The sequence below is a fragment of the Indicator indicator genome, chromosome 3, assembly GCF_027791375.1.
Source record: "Indicator indicator isolate 239-I01 chromosome 3, UM_Iind_1.1, whole genome shotgun sequence".
Classification (NCBI taxonomy): domain Eukaryota; kingdom Metazoa; phylum Chordata; class Aves; order Piciformes; family Indicatoridae; genus Indicator; species Indicator indicator.
This window is the reverse complement of record NC_072012.1, coordinates 11,951,735-11,969,735: the sequence shown is the minus strand read 5'-3', so window position 1 is coordinate 11,969,735 and position 18,001 is coordinate 11,951,735. Positions and strand designations below refer to the sequence as shown.

Sequence of the window (18,001 nt, the reverse complement as noted above, 5' to 3'; positions counted from 1 at the left end):
CTTCTAATGTTTTGCTTTTGTTAGATCCTTGGTGGAAATAACTTTTTCTCTGTTGATTTGAAGCTAAATTTGTCATCATCATAAGAATACAAGCTAGCCAAGATGTGTGTTGTGTAAATGATGTTGCTGGACATCAGTTCTCTTATTCTCCCTTAATTTTTTTTAAATAGAGTCTTTTATCATCTCTTCTGTGATTTTGTCCCAGATCAATATGAGGTGGAGAGGCCAGTAATGACCTGGTCATCCCATTTAACCTTGCCAAATTCATGATGTGTGGTGTTAGTTTTCATTTGATTTTCTGGAGCCTCCCAAATATACAAAGGTGTAAAGAAAATCATCATTGATGGTGGTAGAGTTTGAAGCGGTCACAATTTTCAGATGGGGCAAAGTGTTCACACTGTAGCTTTCATCTTACTTCAGAGTGCATGAGGATGGGAAATACCTTTTTTGAGCTTCTGATTGATGGGATAGAGCTTATGCAGAGCTCAAACCTGTCTAAAATCTCACAAGAGGTACAATAAATGAATTCAGCAGCTGCCCTGTGGCCAGGCATATTTTTAGTGCATGTGCTTTGTTCATAGGTCAATGCTGAGCACGATGAGAAATCACATCTTACACAACATCTCGTAAGGCTCAGTCAAAGGATAAAAATGTGGATCTGGAGAGTGGCAGCAGATACAAGCAGGAGACACAGAAGCAAATTTGTTCTTGCCCTGTTGCAGTTCAGAAGGACAGTGTTGTGCAAGCTGTTATCAGATCAGCATGATTGGCAGACCGCACATACCAATGCGACCTTTTGCCTTTGGAGAATTTAATTAAGCCTCCAAATCCATAAATATTGCTTTTTTAATAAAACATTTAATATTAATTTTCATCTCCAAAGAGCAGCTGGAGAAGTTCTTTGTTCTCTTGCTTTAGTTATGGCTTATATTTGTTTGACATTGATGTAAATACACTACATGGATAGCGGGATTCAACCATGGAGCAAAAAAAGTCAAAGTCCTTGTTCTAGATGAATGGGATGTTGCAAACTTTCCAGTCACTCATAAATCTTGCTGTATGTCCATGTGATTAATGTCTAACAAGGGTTTTGATTCATGGCATAGCAAGTACTAATCAGGTGTTATGGGACCAAATCATGAAATCCCTTACTTGGTTGGTTCTCTTCGCTTACATAGGCAGGAAAATGTCTGGGTTTTCTTTTCTTTTCAGTAGATTTTAAAATTCTAGCTTGCTGTGGCTTTTAATAGCTTCTAACTCTGAAATATGATGCATATTAAAATCTTCTACTAGGATTATGAGAGCAGAACTGCGTAATTTGGACTGTCTTGATGTAGGGAATAAATTGATGCTGCTGACATTGGGTGAAGACCACACATTTCACAATGTGATGACAAGTGAAATATTTAGGCTGTTTTTTTGAGGCACTATAGAATCACAGAATCATTTCGGCTGCAAAAGACCTGAAAGATCATTGAGTCCAACCAACAACTCAAGACCACCATGCCCACAAAACAATGACCCAAAGCACCATGTCTATACATTTTTTGAACCCCTCCAGGGACGGTGACTCCACCACCAATCTGGGCAGTCTGAAAGTAGCTGGCAAGGTTTTGAGACTGGGCCACATCAATGATATTGCTTAAAAATCATAAGGGTCTTAATCTTTGGGCTGCAGTTATAAGTCAAATATGCTGTGGATTGAAGATCTCTCCTGTCTTTACTTCTCTCCCCCTTGGCTGTGCATTGTAACTGCTCAGTCATGCTTGCACTTAATTACTTGGTTCTGAAGTATTTGTGTAACTGTTGAGTACAGGGCACTGGAGCAGAAAGAGCTCTGATCTGTCTAGTGCAGTTTCTGTTATGCTTGAATTTCATAACTTAAAGATGAACTCAGAGAACAGTTACCAAAACAAGCTCTTTTTGCTGCTTTTACAGCTTTTGACTTTCTCAGAGCCTTGCATCTGCCCATCCTGCCCTGCCCATCTAGTAATACCCTAAATCAACAAATTTATCTTGTTTTCCCTAATCCGCAGTGCTTTCAGAAATGTTCTAAATATCTCACTGGAAATACCATCTGTGACTACTGTGTCCAGTCTGGGCTACCCACTACAGGAGATAGAGGGAACTAAGTATACTTTAAGAAGAGTGTGGCCAGCAGGTCAAGGGAGGTTGTCCTCCACTTCTACTCTGCCGCGGTGAGGCCACGTCTGAGCTCCCCAGTTCAAGAGAGACAGGGAACTACTGGAGAGAGTCCAACAGAGGCTACAAAGATTCTGAGGGGCCTGGACCATCTATGTGAGGCAGAAAGGCTGAGAGACCTTGTGGCTGTTGAGCCTGAAGAAGAACAGCCTGAGAGGGGATCTTCTCAATGCTCAACAAGATCTAAAGGGGGGGGTAAAGAGGATGGGGCCAGGGTCTTTCCTGTGGTGCCCAGTGACAGGGCAAGGGACAATAGACACAAGCTGTGAAGCAGGGATTTCCATCACAGTGTAAGGAAAAACATCTTTCCTGTGAGGGTGACAGAGCCCTAGAGCAGGCTGCCCAGAGAGGTTGTGGAGTTTCCTTCTCTAGAGATTTTCAAAACTCACCTGATGTGATCTTGTGCAACCTGCTGTGGGTGACCCTGCTTTAGCAGGGGGTTGGACTAGATGATTCACAGATATCCCTTCCAACCCCTGCCATGCTGGGAAACTAGGATTTTTTTCTATTTAACCTTTTAACCATCAGGGATTATTTATTCTGTTCTTTGCTCAACCCTCTCTTGGCTTGTTGTGATCTTGGATCCAAGTTGTGTATAATGTGCTTTGCGCTTCTTATTCTTGGATATAAGGTGACAATGGAGTCATGGAATCCATTATAAATAGGTTTCATCCATAATATGAGAACAAACTGGGAAATGTTTTACTGGTTTTGGGGTGGTTTGGTGGTTTGTTTTTTTTTTTTTTTTTTAAACCTGATTAAGGCTGAGCTTTAATTACATTCTGGTGATAATTTTAGGGTTGTTAATTCAAGAAGTGAACATGAAATGTAAATACAGGAAGAGAAATGTATTTGGTGAATTACTGTTAAAATTTAGCACAATGATTATTTTCACTCTTAACAATAGCCATGTATTTTAAAAGCTTGTGCTTGGGTAAAGTTTTAATTGAGATGTTTCAGGAGCTGAAGTTTCTTTCATGCTTGTATTATTATTTTTTTTTCCCAAGTTATCCTGAATTATTTCTAATTAGGGACAGGATACCATTTGCCTGGATATTTTTTCCTATGTAATTTGTTTAAACTTAGCACAGCTCTGATGTGTTCCTTTCATTACAGGCAACTCTCTTTGATGAGCTTTGACTAACTAATTATTCAAACAGAACACATTACTAATAGCATCCAAGTAGGTAGAATTTTCTGAAAATAAAAAGGGACTCTCTGAATGCACTGACAAAAGTTAATTTTTGAGAGCTTTCTTTCTATCTGCGGACACAAGGAAATTAGAAGTGAATTGACTTGGAATGTGCTTCTGCACCATTGAGTTGTTTAATTAGCATCAAATATCAGGCCATTGCTCAGGGCTGCAAGGGTTTCACCAAAGGGACCCCCCAGCCCCTGACTGAGTTTATTGGGCTGGAGGAAAACCACCCCTAAACTATGATGGCAGAACTAATGGCTGTGGGAAATCATGTTTTCAATGGTAAAAGAAGCTTATTCGGTTTGAGAGCTATTAAAGGGCAATTTTTGCAGCATTCCCAGGGGTTTTTCTAACAGCAGACATGGCCTGCAGCACGTATACCCCAACACACACATGGGTGGTTTAGATTTCTACATGTTATACAAACACACATTCTGCATTAGAATTCTGTATATTTTTTGGCTGCTCACTCCAAGAGGGCAGCATAGCTGGTGAAGGGTCTAGAGCACAAGTCTTGGAAAGAGCAACTGAGGGAACTGGGGTTGATAAGCCCGGAGAAAAAGGAGGCTGATGGGGTGGAGGCAGCCTCATTCTCTACAACTCCCTGAAAGGAGGTTGGAGTGAGGTGGGGTTTGGTCTTTTCTCCTTAGTAACAAGTGATAGGACAAGAGAAAACAGCCTCAAGTTGCGTCAAAGGGAAGTTTAGGCTGTACATGAGGAACAATTTCTTCCCTGAAAAGGGATGTTAAGGCCTAGAACAGGCTGCCCAGGGCAGTAGTGGTGTTTCAGTCCCTGAAGGGATAGGAAAGCTGTGTAGGTGTGGTGCTGAGGGGCATGGTTTAGTGTTGGACTTGGCAGTGCTGGGTTAACAATTGGTCTCTTCCAACCAAAGCAATGCTATGATATAAATATGCATAAAATATGCAGGCATGCATACACATAAAATAAGCTTTTGTAATTGAACAGCAATATTGGAACTCTCACGTTTTTAAGAGCCATGGTATATAATCAGTCTGTGAAGACTGGCCAGTAACACACCCAGCTGCTGCTACTAGAATCAATTTTAGGAAGAGTAGGGACTTCTGTGTTCAGGTTTTGGGCCCCTCACTGCAAGAAAGACATTGAGTTGCTGTGTGTCCAGAGAAGGGCAACAAAGCTGGTGAAGGGTCTAGAGAGCAAGTGTTGTGAGGAGCAGGTAAGAGGAACTGGGGTTGTTTAGCCTGGATAAGAGGAGGGTGAGGGGAGACCTCATTGCTCCTTCCTGAAAGAAGCTTGGAGCAAAGTGGGAGTTGGTCTCTTCTCCCTAGTGTCAGATGATAGAGAAGATTGTGGCAGGGGAGCTTTAGGTTGGATATTAGAAGAAAGTTCTTTGCTGAAAGAGTGGTCAAGCATTGAAATAGACTGCCCAAGGAAATGATGGAGTCACCATCCCTGGAGGTGTTCAATAAATGTGTGGACATGGTACTGTGGCACATGGTTTAATAACCACGGTGATGTTGGGTTGATGGTTAGACTCAATGGTCTTAGAGATCTTTCCCAACTGAAACAGTTTTATGATTCTATAATTGTTGCAAGTTACCTTTGGTACCAAGTAGTATAAAAGAAGATTTTACCAAACTAGAAGCTATGACTTCTAGGTCGCTTGGATTCAATTTCTGATCATCAGAATTTTTTTTCTGTTTTCTGTTAATCAGAATTTTTGGGCATCTTTATTTGTTTTCTATTCTTAAAGAATGTCTAAAAATCCTTTATTTTCAGGTTATCTTGTAACATCTTAATGCTGTTTTATTTCAAATGGTGAGTTCCTCTTCCTTCTCTTGGTAGATGCTGCTGACAGAGTACCTGGACATGAAGAACACCCGCACTGCCTCAGAGCCCTCCACCCAGCTTAGCTACGCTAGCTCTGGCAGAGAATTTGCAGCCTTCTTTGCAAAGAAGAAACCACAAAGACCTAAAAATCCCTTGTTCAAGTAAGTACTGGGACAATGTTAAAGCTATACCTGAGCTTTCTTTGGTCCCCAAGTACTGCACACCACTGGCTGCTAATCACATTTTCACAGTGTGAGAGGAGTGAAGGTTTAACAGCCAAAGCTGAAGCCTTGGTAGGATTTCTGTTACAGACTTGTTGCTGGGTTTGAGTGTAGCTCTTTCCAGGACGCCTCTCAGGACTGGGATCCCGTTATAGAAGCTGCTGCAAAGCATGCAATGATCCATTATGCCCCTTTTTGTCCATGGTAAATTTAGGACCTGTTGAGAGATAAAGGGGACTGGACAAAGAGAATTAAGATAACTGTATAATTGCCAGATAGACTAAGCAGTTAATCCTATCACTAACTGCTTTAATTCAGAGTGGAAAGAATTAAGTGGTTGGGAGGAGAGTGCAGGAGAGGATGAGAGGCTAGGTGGCCAAGGGAAGGATTTAAAGGAACAAATTTAATGTGCAAAAAATAAGAATTGAGGAACTGTTGGTGAGAAGCACTGTTAGAAGAAGAGCCTTGTTACTACACCATCTTCGGTATCTTGTTGCTACACCTAAATTCACAGGATTTTGAATGTTTTTAGAATAATATTGTTCAAAAATGGTGAGGGAATGAGCAAGTTTCACAGTAAGTTGGAAGGAACAGCAGTGTGGAGATCTCCTGGGGAGTAGCAGAGTCTGAGATGCTAGCTCACCTGCAGCAGGAGCAGTGTATCTTGATGGGTCCTCAGCACCTCTCTGGACTCTGAGCTGCTGCAGTGTTTGTGCTGCCCTTCACTATCCATCTGACCAGTGCTTGGCCTTAGGAAGCTTTGCTCCCTGAAGTCAAGAGAGCACAATGTTAAAATCATCTAGTGGAATATTTGCTGGAAGGGAAGCAGCTGGAAGTGTTTTCACTCCTTATTTGCTGGGGATGGGGATCCATGAAGTCTGGGTGTTTTTTTCTAATAAAGAATCCCTCATATGTAACTGGAGTTAGATCATTATATAGTGGGGAAATAATGCAGGAGCTTCAGTAGTGGGAAAGGCTGGGAGTAGTCAGCTGCTTTGGGCAAGCATGAGGGGAGTTCTGTGTTCTGTATCCTCTTCACTGATCGTTTGTTGGGATTTTTTCAGCTAAAACTTATTTCTTGATTATTCAGATCTTCCTGTGCTTTGTCTTATGGACCTGTGTATCTGGGGGCTCTGTTCTCATAGTTCTTAAGGCCTCTATTAGAATTCCAGGTCTTATGCACTGCCTTCTCTCCCTCTCACAGGATGAACTGTCTACATAATCTTCTGTTATTAGAAGATTAATAGTTGCATGAATTATTTATTCCTCTTTCTTCAACCTGTTTTTTTTTTTTTTTAACACTCCCATGGCTATTTGGTTTCAGAATTACGGTCTCTGAATTTGCTCTGACTTGCAGATGTAGATTGGAGCAAAATAGGGCTGCTCAGATTTTCGTGTTGTTTCTTCTTGGGGATATACTTGGACCACTTAAGTTAGAGGAATACGGATGGTGTGTTTCACCTGCAGCAGTTCCAGTCTCTATATTAGTTTGTCTGCAGCAGTGGGTGGGGATAATTCTTTAAAGTGAAGGTGTGTAACCTGATAGGAGCAGGATGTCTCTTACCACTCACAGTCTTGTCACCAAGTTGTTGCTGGCACCAAAGTGACAGCAGCATTTATTGGGTTCTCTTATTTGGTTATCTGTCTTCTGTCAGCTGCCACTGTATCTATGGAAATCTCTGTTGAAACGGAATTTCTCAGTCCACTGAGGGATGTACGTGTTTGATGGAGTGTTATTCTTGTCTCTTCTCCCATCTTCAGTGCTTTCTGTGCCAGACTGCAAGGCTTTTTTTTTTTTTTTTTTCATTTCCATTATCTGGCCAAATCAGAGGAGCTTTCCACTTGTCATCAGGTTATCTCCATTTAATTCCTCACTTGAGAAGTCTCTTAGGGCTGGGCTCCACCTTGTGTTTTACTCACATATGGATGAAGTGTTTGTGCCATGTCTTTTGATAGCTTCCTCTAGCCAATTTTATGAAGATTAAGTAGAACCATAGAATCATAGGAGAGTTTGGATTGGAAGGCTTAAAAGTCATCTAATCCAATCCCTCTGCAGTCAGCAGGGACATATTCAACTAGATCAGGTTGTGTCAGAGCCCCATCAAACCTGACCCTGAATGTCTCCAGAGATGGGGGCCCCACCAACTCAGTAGAAGCATTACCTAGAATGATAGAGTGCAACAGATTGAAAGAGACCCTTGATGGCCATTTTGTCTAACCACCCCTGCAGTGAGCAGGGATATCTTTAACTGGATTGGGCTGCTCTGGGCTCCATCAAATTTGACCTTGAATGTCTGCAGGGATGGGTCTTCCACCACCTGTCTGAGTAACATGTTCCAGTATTCTACTACCCTCATTGTGAAGAACTTCATTTTCTGCTAGTTGTGTGTTCTAGCAACAGTGAGAATAATCAGGACTCCCCAGTTGTGTCCTGTTGTCTGGAAATCATCGGCCAGCATTTGGAATAAACTTTGAATTGTTGTTTCTCTATCTTTAAAATGGGGGTAATTAAAAAAAAAAACAAAACCAAACCAACAACAACAAAAAAAAAAACCCCAACAACAAAAATGAAGGAATCATAGTAAGTCATGATGTGTTTGGTTGTTTAATATTGGCTTAGAAGAGAAAAGTTTAAATGAAGGCTGCTTTGAGAATTCAAATAGTTCATACCCTCATAAACCTGGCTGCCTTCTATTCCAGAAGGTGGCCAGGAGCACACTTTCAAGTGCTGTCTTAGAGATCTAATTTGCAAGGTGGAAATAGTGTTGGTGGGAAGGGAGTAGATTGCACAAGCAGAAGTTGAATGTACAATCCGTTATGCTCAAGCTGGCTGTAATACTGTGGAATTTTATGTATGTTAAAAATATTTTGAAAGCTTTGCTGTGGGAGGTTCAGGGTGGGGAAAGGAGTTACAAGAGTAGAGGACTTAACTGTAGCTAGGAATGTAGGAGAAGAGCAGATCAGGGAGACAGGTGGGGAGGGGAAATAGAAACTGGATGGCTGTGGGAAAGAAGTGGGTGTGATGAGATCCTGCAGCAAAAGCCAGAGCTCAGAAGACAATCCGAGTCACTGTCTGAAAGAGGAGACTGAGGTTTGTTGTTGCAGTTTGCCTTGACCTGATGCTTCTGATTTTGAAGCCTGGAGAAAGACCTCTGGGCGATGGCAATAATCTTATGCTTAATATCTCAGTAAGGGCAAAAGGCAGCATCTCATAAGTACAGAGGCAAGGATTTGCTGTTAGTTTAATTAAAGTCTTGAAGTGTTTGTTTTATTGGGATAGGCTGTTATTAGCTCAGCTGCAATAATGCTGCTAACACTCACAGTCCAAATTAGGGCAGTAAAGCCTCATTAATATTAATAACTTTCATTCTGTTGCACAAGAAAGCTTAGAAATTCTTGTCCCTTTTCTCTGGTGAGATGCTCATTTTTCCACTGTCCCTCCGAGCAGGTTGAAGCTTCCTTAGGATAAGAACTGGGGAAGGGTTGAGGGTTGGCTAAGCTGGATGGGGCTTGGAGCAACCTGGCCTAGCGGAAGTGTCCCTGCCCATGACAGTGGGTTGGAACAAGGTTGTCTTTTAAGGTCTATTCCAGCCCAAATCATTCTGTGATCAATGCCTTCACCTTCAGGACATTGGTGTTCATGAAAGATGTCTTCCTTCTAAGTCTTGAGGCAACTTCACCATTTGAAGATGCTTTTCCCCCACTGCCTGCTCCCTTCTCCCTGGTCCCAAGCACCCAGCCTGGGCACACAAAGGGTGTTTGCTAGGCAGTGCCTGCCTGTGGTGTCAGCCCTTAGCCATCTGGGATGTCCCCAACACTAAGCTCAGGCAGGTTGGGCACAAGTCATTGTGAACGGGACACTGGTGATCACAGTGACATCCAGCTTAGGACTTGGCAAACCCAGAGATGTCACGAGACCTTGCTGTGTCAGGTCAGTGCCCGGTCTGTGGCCTTCTACAATCAATGGCAAAAATCATGTTTATGGGACTACAGTAGTTGGAAAATATGTCTCCACCTCTGAGATGGGTCCTTGTGCAGTGTTGGAGCCATATGATCAATACTTAATAATATATTGCCCCATAATTTCCAGGAGTTTGTTAATTTTTAATGTTTGTGTATATTCCAGTTAGCAGTTCAGGTGGTGTTTGCTTACAGCTTGAGTGTGGATTTTTACCCGTTTCTGGGACCATTCTTACTTAAATGCCTGGGTGCCCCAGCTGATAAGGCGGATCAACATCTCAGTGCTTTGCAGGCAGGCCTGTCTCACAGGTGGCTGCTGGTGGAGTTGTGCTGATCAGAGGTGGCAGAAGGTGCTGCATCAATGATGGAGTTTTATAGGAAAAAAAACGTGCTTTTGTCTGCCTTGATGATTTTGCTCTGACATGCAGGAAAATCCATTTTACTCATAGCTGGCTGGTGCTTAGGAGGAGGATGTTTCTATGGCTGGCTGACTGACTGGGTTTATTTCTTTGTTTTTAATTGCAGGTTTGAGTCCTCCTCCCATGCTATTAGCATGAGCGCCTATTTGCGTGAGCAGAGAAGGGAGCTGTACAGCAGAAGTGGAGAACTTCAAGGTGGGTTAATAGATAATGTGCTAGTTTGGGTAATTCTTCTTTGCAGGAGCTTAAATAACCTGTCCATACTGCAGCAGGGTATTAATACCTCTCTACTTTGCCACACAGCCTGTCTAAATCTCTCCAGTTTTTAAACCTTCTTTATTTATTCTTATGGCATTGTGGAACAGCAGGATTTCTCTTTATTCCCTCTGTCTTTGGAGCTAGAAGTCAAGGTTTTGAAAGATATTCATAAAACAATGGGTAAAATGCAGACAATCTCACCATGAGCACTACTTTTAGATACCTGGAGCTCATACCTGCATCTTTATCTACAGTACATGTCCTTGTGTCATATGCTGAATGTGATGCATAGCCTGGATTGCTTTGGGAGCCAAGCTCAGTTAGCTCATACTTAAAATAATAGCTTTCTGATGTAGGGACTCAGGTAACCAATTCTTTGCTTTTGTACAACACTTGAGTTGCAGAGTGTTTGAAAATGGTGAATCTGAAGAGCTGGACTATTGTTGATTTATATTTGTATTGCTTGTGGCAAGTGCTGTATATATGGAGAAGTTCTCTTCTCCTGACTGCAGTCTCATTTCTTGTGTTTTTCCTCAATGGTCTAATTCACAAACGGTTGGTTTTAGGAGCAGAATCAAGGGAAGATCTTAAGACTATCATGATAATATATGGCAGGGCTAAATTCCTCTGTATCATCTATCATAGTTTCTTACTGGGCTAACCACAATAAAAATATAATCTATACTCTTCAAAATAGTGATGGAGGGGGGTAGAATTTCTCTTGGAAATCTTACCCATGATAATTTTCACTTGGCTTTTAACTGAGGGTGTTTTGTGATTTTTTTCAAGAGATTTTTGGGTGACTTTGTGTTCCTTCCCTCCTTTTATAATTAGTTGCCCTCAGAGTCAGGTTAAATCCACAAGAGTGTGAAAAGAAATCTTGAGAGACAGAGTGTTCTTGTGGACAGATTGGTTCACTTAGGTGACTCTACAAAGATGATCTTCATTGATCATTAAGGATTGATGATTATTGATTAACCACGATTAAGGATATAATAATGCACTCTATGTTGAATACTCATAGAATAAAATCATAAGATCATCAAGTCCAACTGTCCATCCAATACCACCATGCCCACTAAAGCATGTCCTGAAGAGATATGTTTACTGGCCAGTTACTTCTGGGTGGACTGTGAAGGAAGAATCTGAGATAAAGATGTACTGAAGCTGACAGTCACCCACACTATGAACTTACAGCGTATGGGATGAAAATAAAGTGGAGATACATGCCTTTTAAATTATGGCATCACCATTTGTACACACTTGGAAGGTAATCAGCTCACAGCTCTTTTAAGGCTCAGGTTGTCACCTTCAAAATCTGCTCCTTGTGTCCAGGATCAACTGAAAGAAGTTACCCAGTTCAATAGGGTGTTGGAAAATGTGAGCTGTTCCATTGCACCATCAGTTTCTTAAACCAGCAGGCAGTAGGATTTAAGCAGTTTCTTCTCTATGGTTAAAAGCTATCTGTTAAAAACTACATGGGACAAATGTGGGTTCAAAGCCAAGAATTATGAAGCTGTTGAGAGTGCTAAGCTGGGCCCATGTTGGGGCCATCAGCGATCCTGCAATGTGGTTGGACTTGATGATCTTAAGAAACCTTTTCCAACCTAAGGTTCTTTATTATGAGGGTGGTGAGACACTGAAACAGGTTGCCCAGAGAAGTTTTGGATACTTTACCCCTGGAAGTATTTAAGACCAGGCTGGATGAGACATTGAGCAGCCTGGTCTAGTGGGAGGTGTCCCTGCCCATGGTAGGGGGTGTGGAACTAGATGATCTTCAAGGTTCATTCCAACCCAAACCATTCTATGAATCTGTGAACGGTAGACTCGCTCTGTGTCTGTTTCCAAAGGACAGGGTGTCTGAGGTCTGGCTAGTTTCATGATTGCCTTTGCTGTTAGGCTGAACTTTGGGCTCCTTTCCTGGATTCAGATGATGGGCACAGATGGATTTTGTGAGAGTGGCTTTGTATTGACAAAGGACAAATCTTGAGACAACATTTGTCATGAGGAGGAGATTGTGAGTGTTTTCAAGAGAGAAGGATGCAAAAGAAGTGATGCAGACTTCCAGCTGCTGGGGTGGGAAAGAACAAAGCCTATGAACTGACAAAAAAGTAAAGGACAAAATATAGGAGTTAGTGTGAATGGGGACAAGATTGCATTGCCCTTTCCAGATGAATTGGAAGAGCTTGAGCATGATGTAATCGGTGACAAAAAAGTCAATGTAGGGAGTCAATGGGGACAATAGATGAGATGACTTTGCTGAGAAGTCTTTGCAGTTTAACCATCAAGAAAAGTTTCCCTTTGAACTTTATGTTAAAAATGTACCATCCTCTTTTTCTATTATAAGCTGCTGATCCCTTTTAGGTGGCTCATTAATCTTCCTGAATCCCAGACCACAGCAAGATCTGCATTTTGGTTTTGATTTTTTTTTTTAAACTCTTTTTAAAGAGAAATACAATTTAATTGTTCAATCAGGTTACTGGAAGGCAGGCATGTGACACTCTCTTCTATGAATTGCCACATGGTTTCTCTTCCTGACAGCCTTATCCACAGGGATGATGTTTCAGTGGCAGCAGGAGGAGGGTGGCTTGTTAGGCAATCTTCTTTCTGAAAAGATCTTCAAAGAAACATAGGCATTTAAAAAAAAAAAAGAAAGAACTAGTAAAAGTTTGGTTCATGCTAACTTTTTGAAATAAGAATTTAATTTAAATAGCCTTAAAGTGTGTGAAGATCAGAGTGATGCTTTATTATTAACCTCTTTCATTTGGGATGAAATGTTCGGCACACATTATCCTTCCATGGGAGATAGAGACCTGCTGGAAGCGATTTAGAGATGGAATTCTGGTGTCTGATTCCACTCAACTCGGAGGAGGAAGACTTAGGCCATGGGTTTTTACCTTAAGTTGGACAATTGTCATTAAAAAGAAGGTGGGGGGCAGGCAAAGTGCATAACTGACGTATCTCCTTCTAGAGTACCACAGATGTGGTTCTCCAGGTTCTTGTCAGAAATGGGGTGTCAGAGGTGGTTTTCTCTCTGCACAACAAGTAATGCTGATCGTTAAGCTTCTCATTTCTTCTTGTTCCCTGAGAGCTCACCTTGGCCATGTGGTGGCTGGGGAATTTACATTTTCCATGTGTGATCTCTCCTGTCATTTGTCAAATACAATGTCTTTTTATAGACTGCCTTACAAGATGTGGATATGTCCTAAACCAAGTAAGTTTATTCCATGAGCAGCTGCATGACTGAAGCCCTAGTAGCTGAGGAGGGAGTTGCCTTTGTTTAGTCTGGAGAAGAGAAGGCTGAGTGGAGACCTTATTGCTTTCTACAACTACCTGAAAGGAGGTTGTAGCAAGACTGGTGTTCGTCTCTTCTGTCAAATAACTAGCAATAGGATGAGAGGAAGTGGCCTGAAATTGTGCCAGATGAAGTTTAGGTTGGGTATTAAGGAACATTTCTTTACTGAAAGAGTGGTCAAGCACTGGAGCAGGCTGCCCAAGGAGGTGGTAGAATCACCATCCCTGGAAGTGTTCAAAAAATGTGTAGATGTGGCACTTTGGGACATGGTTTAATGGCCATGATGGTGTTGGGTTGATGGCTGGACTTGATCTTTGAGATCTTTTCTGACCTCAACGACTCTGTGATCACAGTTGTCTTCTTTAACATCTTTCCTTCATTAGCCACACTTCTCACCAGGTCTCTATACCTTCTTCACCCATTCCTCCTTCTCTGCTCTCTCTCCCCCCACCTCCTCCAAAACTTCTTTCTTCCCAGCAGCCACCAGTGCCTCTCAATGTCCCTGAACCACCCACTAAGCAAAAAAAGAATACATGCCATGGCTAGATCAAGTGATGTATGTATGGAGCAAGCCACTCCCATGCTGTGGAAGGTTCCTGCCTGTCTGTAGGTCCAACAGTGTGGAGAGCCAACATGTCCTCACTGCAGCTTGTCCTTCCATGGAGGGTTGTGTTCATCCTGCTTTTATTTGCACAACTGTTTTCGCAACTCTTTTCACAAAGCCTCTTAAGAATTTACTGCTGTAAAGATCCATGATGCCTCTGCAACATTTGGCAGCAGTTAACTCACCAGCTCAATTATTGTGAAGATATGACAGCCAGGTGGGCATCCAGGAGATCAAATAACCTTTATTTTCAATGAAAACAAGGCTGAAGTGTGGCTTTATTTCACCACAGAGGTGGTGGCGCTGACTGGTGTAATAATTCCCATGTGTGCACATTATTCTATTCCACTTGCTGCCTTCACTTACCAATGATTTCTTGGGAATAGAAGAAAAATGTGATTTGTTGTGGAGGGAGGTCAGGGACTGCAGGAAGGGACAGCAGATGGTAGGGGAGGGTGTCACTAGGGCTGCACTACAGGGCAGGAGACAGTCTGCAGGGGTCTTAAGGTTGTTTTTTTGAGTTGATTTGAGTGTAACCAGAGTTTAAAAAATGTAGTTTCAAGCAAAAAATAAAGACCACTACTCTTCTGGATAGCCTCTCTGCAGGTCTGATTTTGTATTCACAGAATCACAGAATGTTAGGGGTTGGGAGGGACCTTGAGATGGTCTAGTCCAACCCCTCCCGGCAAAACAAGATCTGACCTAGGGCAGGCTGCACACCATATTCTGGTGATGCTTTCTAGAAGCACTTAACTCCATTTTTAATTTCTTTGTACTGAGCATGACCTGTGGGTGATTGGTTCATTCTATAAACTGGAAAGCTAGCTTTCACATAATCTAACAGCCTTGTCCAACACAGTTGCCTTCCTTACACAAGTGTCTTGAAATCAGCCATCCAGGGGTATAGATGCCAACATTTTGTGGGGCTAGGAAAGAGGGGTCATTGCAGAAGCTGGATTCTGGAGATGCCAGACAATTAATTAAAAAAAAAAAAAAGGTTATAAAAAAATAAATGCAAGCCAATAACAAAGGCAAGAGGAGCACAAACTGAAAATGGAAAGCTCGTTGCATGTTAATGTTTATTTCAGAAGATGTCTAATGAGAGCTAGAGAACTGAGCAGGAAGAGGAAGGACATTTTGCCGGTCTGCTCCACTGAGACCCCACCTGCTGTGCTGGAGCCAGCTCTGGAGTCCTCAGCACAGGACCTCTTGGAGTAGGTCCAGAGAAGGCCACAAAAAGGATTAGAGGGTTGGAAGCCCTCTGCTGTGAGGCCAGGCTGATAGAGCTGGGGTTGTTCAACCTGGAGAAGAGAAGACTCTATCAAGACCTTTTAGTGGCCTTTCAGTACTTAAACGGGGTCTGTAAGAAAGTGGGGGACAGACTTTTTAGCAGGGTCTGTTGTGATAGGTCAGGGGTTGATAGTATGAAACTCAGAGGGTGATTTAGACTAGAGAGAAGGAAGAAATTTTTCTACTTGAGGGTGATGACACCCTGTCCTAGGTTACCCAGAGAGGTGACAGAAGCTTCATACCTGGAACCTTTCCAGGTCAGGTTGTTTGGTGCCCTGAGCAACCTTCTCTAGTTGCAGATGTCCCTGCTGACTGCAGGAGGGTTGGCCTAGATGACCTTGAAAGGTCCCATCTAATCCAAAGCATTCTCTGATTCTTATTTGTGGACAGCCGTGTGTGTGTGGGATTCAGAAGAGCTCCGAGGGCACAAGATGTCTCTGCTGCCTCCTTGCACTGTGCTGCTTGCTGTTGGCTGATAAATTCTATCACAGCATTGCTTTGTCAGAGGTGCTGTGGCTTATAGACTCCTTCTGGATACTTTGTGTACAGTTTCAGAGTCCTGCGGCCACAGGGAATTCAGGCAGCTGTATCTTGTGCTCATGGTAACCATTGGCCTTGGTTTAGTTTATCAGTAGGAATGGGAAAAGATGTTTTTATACGCTATGAAAATCTGAAGAGCCTCAAGGGTGCTGATCGGGATGGAAAACAGCATCCAGCTTCTCAGTTATCTACATGCATGCAGACCCTTGTAGTTCATCTGAAGGTCAGCTTTGCTGGTGTTGTGCATCTGGGCCCTTTTTAAGAATGAAATGTGAAGTGCTTCCCAGCAGCTGTTGTTCCCATAGATGTTAATGGATTCCGCATCTGCTTGGCACATCTTAAAATTTGGGCTCATTTCTTTCTTTCACCCTGGAAGCTCAGTGCACTTCAGCATTAATTAAACTTCCCATGTCTGTGCAAAGCAGGATTCTAGGAGTGTAAGCTGTGCATTGCATACATCACCTTCTGGGGCCCTCAACTCAAGAAGAACATAGATCTGATGGAGCAGGGCCAGAGGGAGGGACACAAAACTCATCAGAAGCTGGAACACCTGGCCTGCAAAGACAAGCTGAGAGTTGTGTTGTTCAGCCTGGAGAAGAGAAGGTCCCAGGTGAGACCTCCTTGTGCCCTTCCAATACCTGAAGTGCTCCTGCAAGAAAGCTGGGGAGGGACTCTTTACAAAAGGCAAGGGATAATGTTTTTAAACTAGAGAAGAGTAGGTTTAGATTGAACACTAGGTAGAAGCTGTTCACAATGAGGGTGGTAGAACCCTGGAACAGGTTGCCCAGGGAGGTGGTGGAGTCCCCATCCCTGCAGACATTCAGGGTTAGATTTGATGGGGTCCAGGCACTCTCAAGTTCTTCAGGTGACAACTGTAAAAATGCAACACTCAAATACCTTAAAATTGGTTGGTAGTTCAGATATATGAGCGGTCAAGCACTTGAAGAAGCTGCTCAGGAAGGTGGTGGAATCGCCGTCCCTGGAGGCGTTAAAAAAAATATGTAACACATGGCGCTTTGGGACATGGTTTAATGGTGATGGTGGTGCTGGGTTGATGGTTGAACTCAATGGTCTTAAAGGTCTCTTCCAACCGAAGTGATTTTATGATACATCATGTGTAAGATTTTTTGCCAGCTACCATGTGCAACATTGTCTTTCTTAACTAGGTGTGTCTTAATACTGGCCATGTGTTAATGTCCTGGCTGTCGTGAGAAGTTTGGACCTTGGCTAAAAGGTTGAGGTGTCAATGTTGGTTTCCAGAATGAAATTATTTCTGCATGTTTCTGCAGGGTTACTCCTGGCCCCAGTGAGTCTGCAGGAGGGCTACAAAACTACAGATGTGTCATAGAATAACTTGGGTTTGATGGAACATTTAAAGATCATCTAGTTCAACACTCCTGCAGTCAGCAGGGACATCTGCAACTAGATTAGGCTGCTCAGAGCCCCAAACAACCTGAACCTAGCGTGTTTCCAGGAATGGGACATCTGCCACCAATCTGGACAAACTAGGCCGGTGTTTCACCACCATTCCTGTAAAGATTTTCTTCCTTCTCTCTAGTAATCTCCCTCTTTTAGTTTCAAACCATCACCCCTTCTTCTGTAACAATAGGCCCTGGTAAAAACCTGTCCTCGTATTTCCTGTATGTCCTCTTCAAGTACTGAAAGGCTGCTAAAAGGTCTTGTTAGTCTTCTCTTCTCCAGGCTGAACAACCCCAACTTTCTTGCCCAGCTCTGACAAAGGATGGCAAATCCATCTGTGAAACAAAGCTCTCTTGTAATAACACTATAGACATTGGAATAATTTTTTCAATCTCTTTTCTTTTAAGCAGAACCTCCAAGGAATTTTTTTAGTTGTTGGCCAGGTGACAAATAGGAAGATCCAAATTTAAGATTGGAGGGTGGGTTTGGGTTACTCACCACTATCCTGTACATCTGTTCTTGATCCAAGCCTGAAAATTCCTCACCATAAGGTTTTAAGTAATTAAGGAACTCAAAGAGAAACTCCTCTAATTAAGCTTTTAATGCCAAGAAATAGCAGCAGAGGCCAATGGTATCTGTTATGACAAGGGCACAATGTAAGGCCAAGTCCAGGGAAAATGCAGATATTTGCAGGTGCCTTGTTCCATTTGGATTCACCAAAGGGCTGCTGGAGGGAGCCAGCCATGTTTGCCGGTGACAGAAACGAATCTTGACGTTTTGGATAAT

General features: G+C 42.6%; 1 protein-coding gene across 1 annotated transcript in view; it reads left to right on the top strand.

Annotated features, from left to right (window-relative positions):
- The window catches only part of EXOC4 (exocyst complex component 4), a 469,162-nt gene that overhangs the window by 126,854 nt on the left and 324,307 nt on the right, over positions 1-18,001 (top strand). Inside the window, exons 8-9 of the mRNA XM_054399834.1 lie at positions 5,225-5,370; positions 9,916-10,004. Of these exons, the coding sequence (XP_054255809.1) occupies positions 5,225-5,370; positions 9,916-10,004 (235 nt within the window). The remainder of the gene's footprint in view (positions 1-5,224; positions 5,371-9,915; positions 10,005-18,001) is intronic.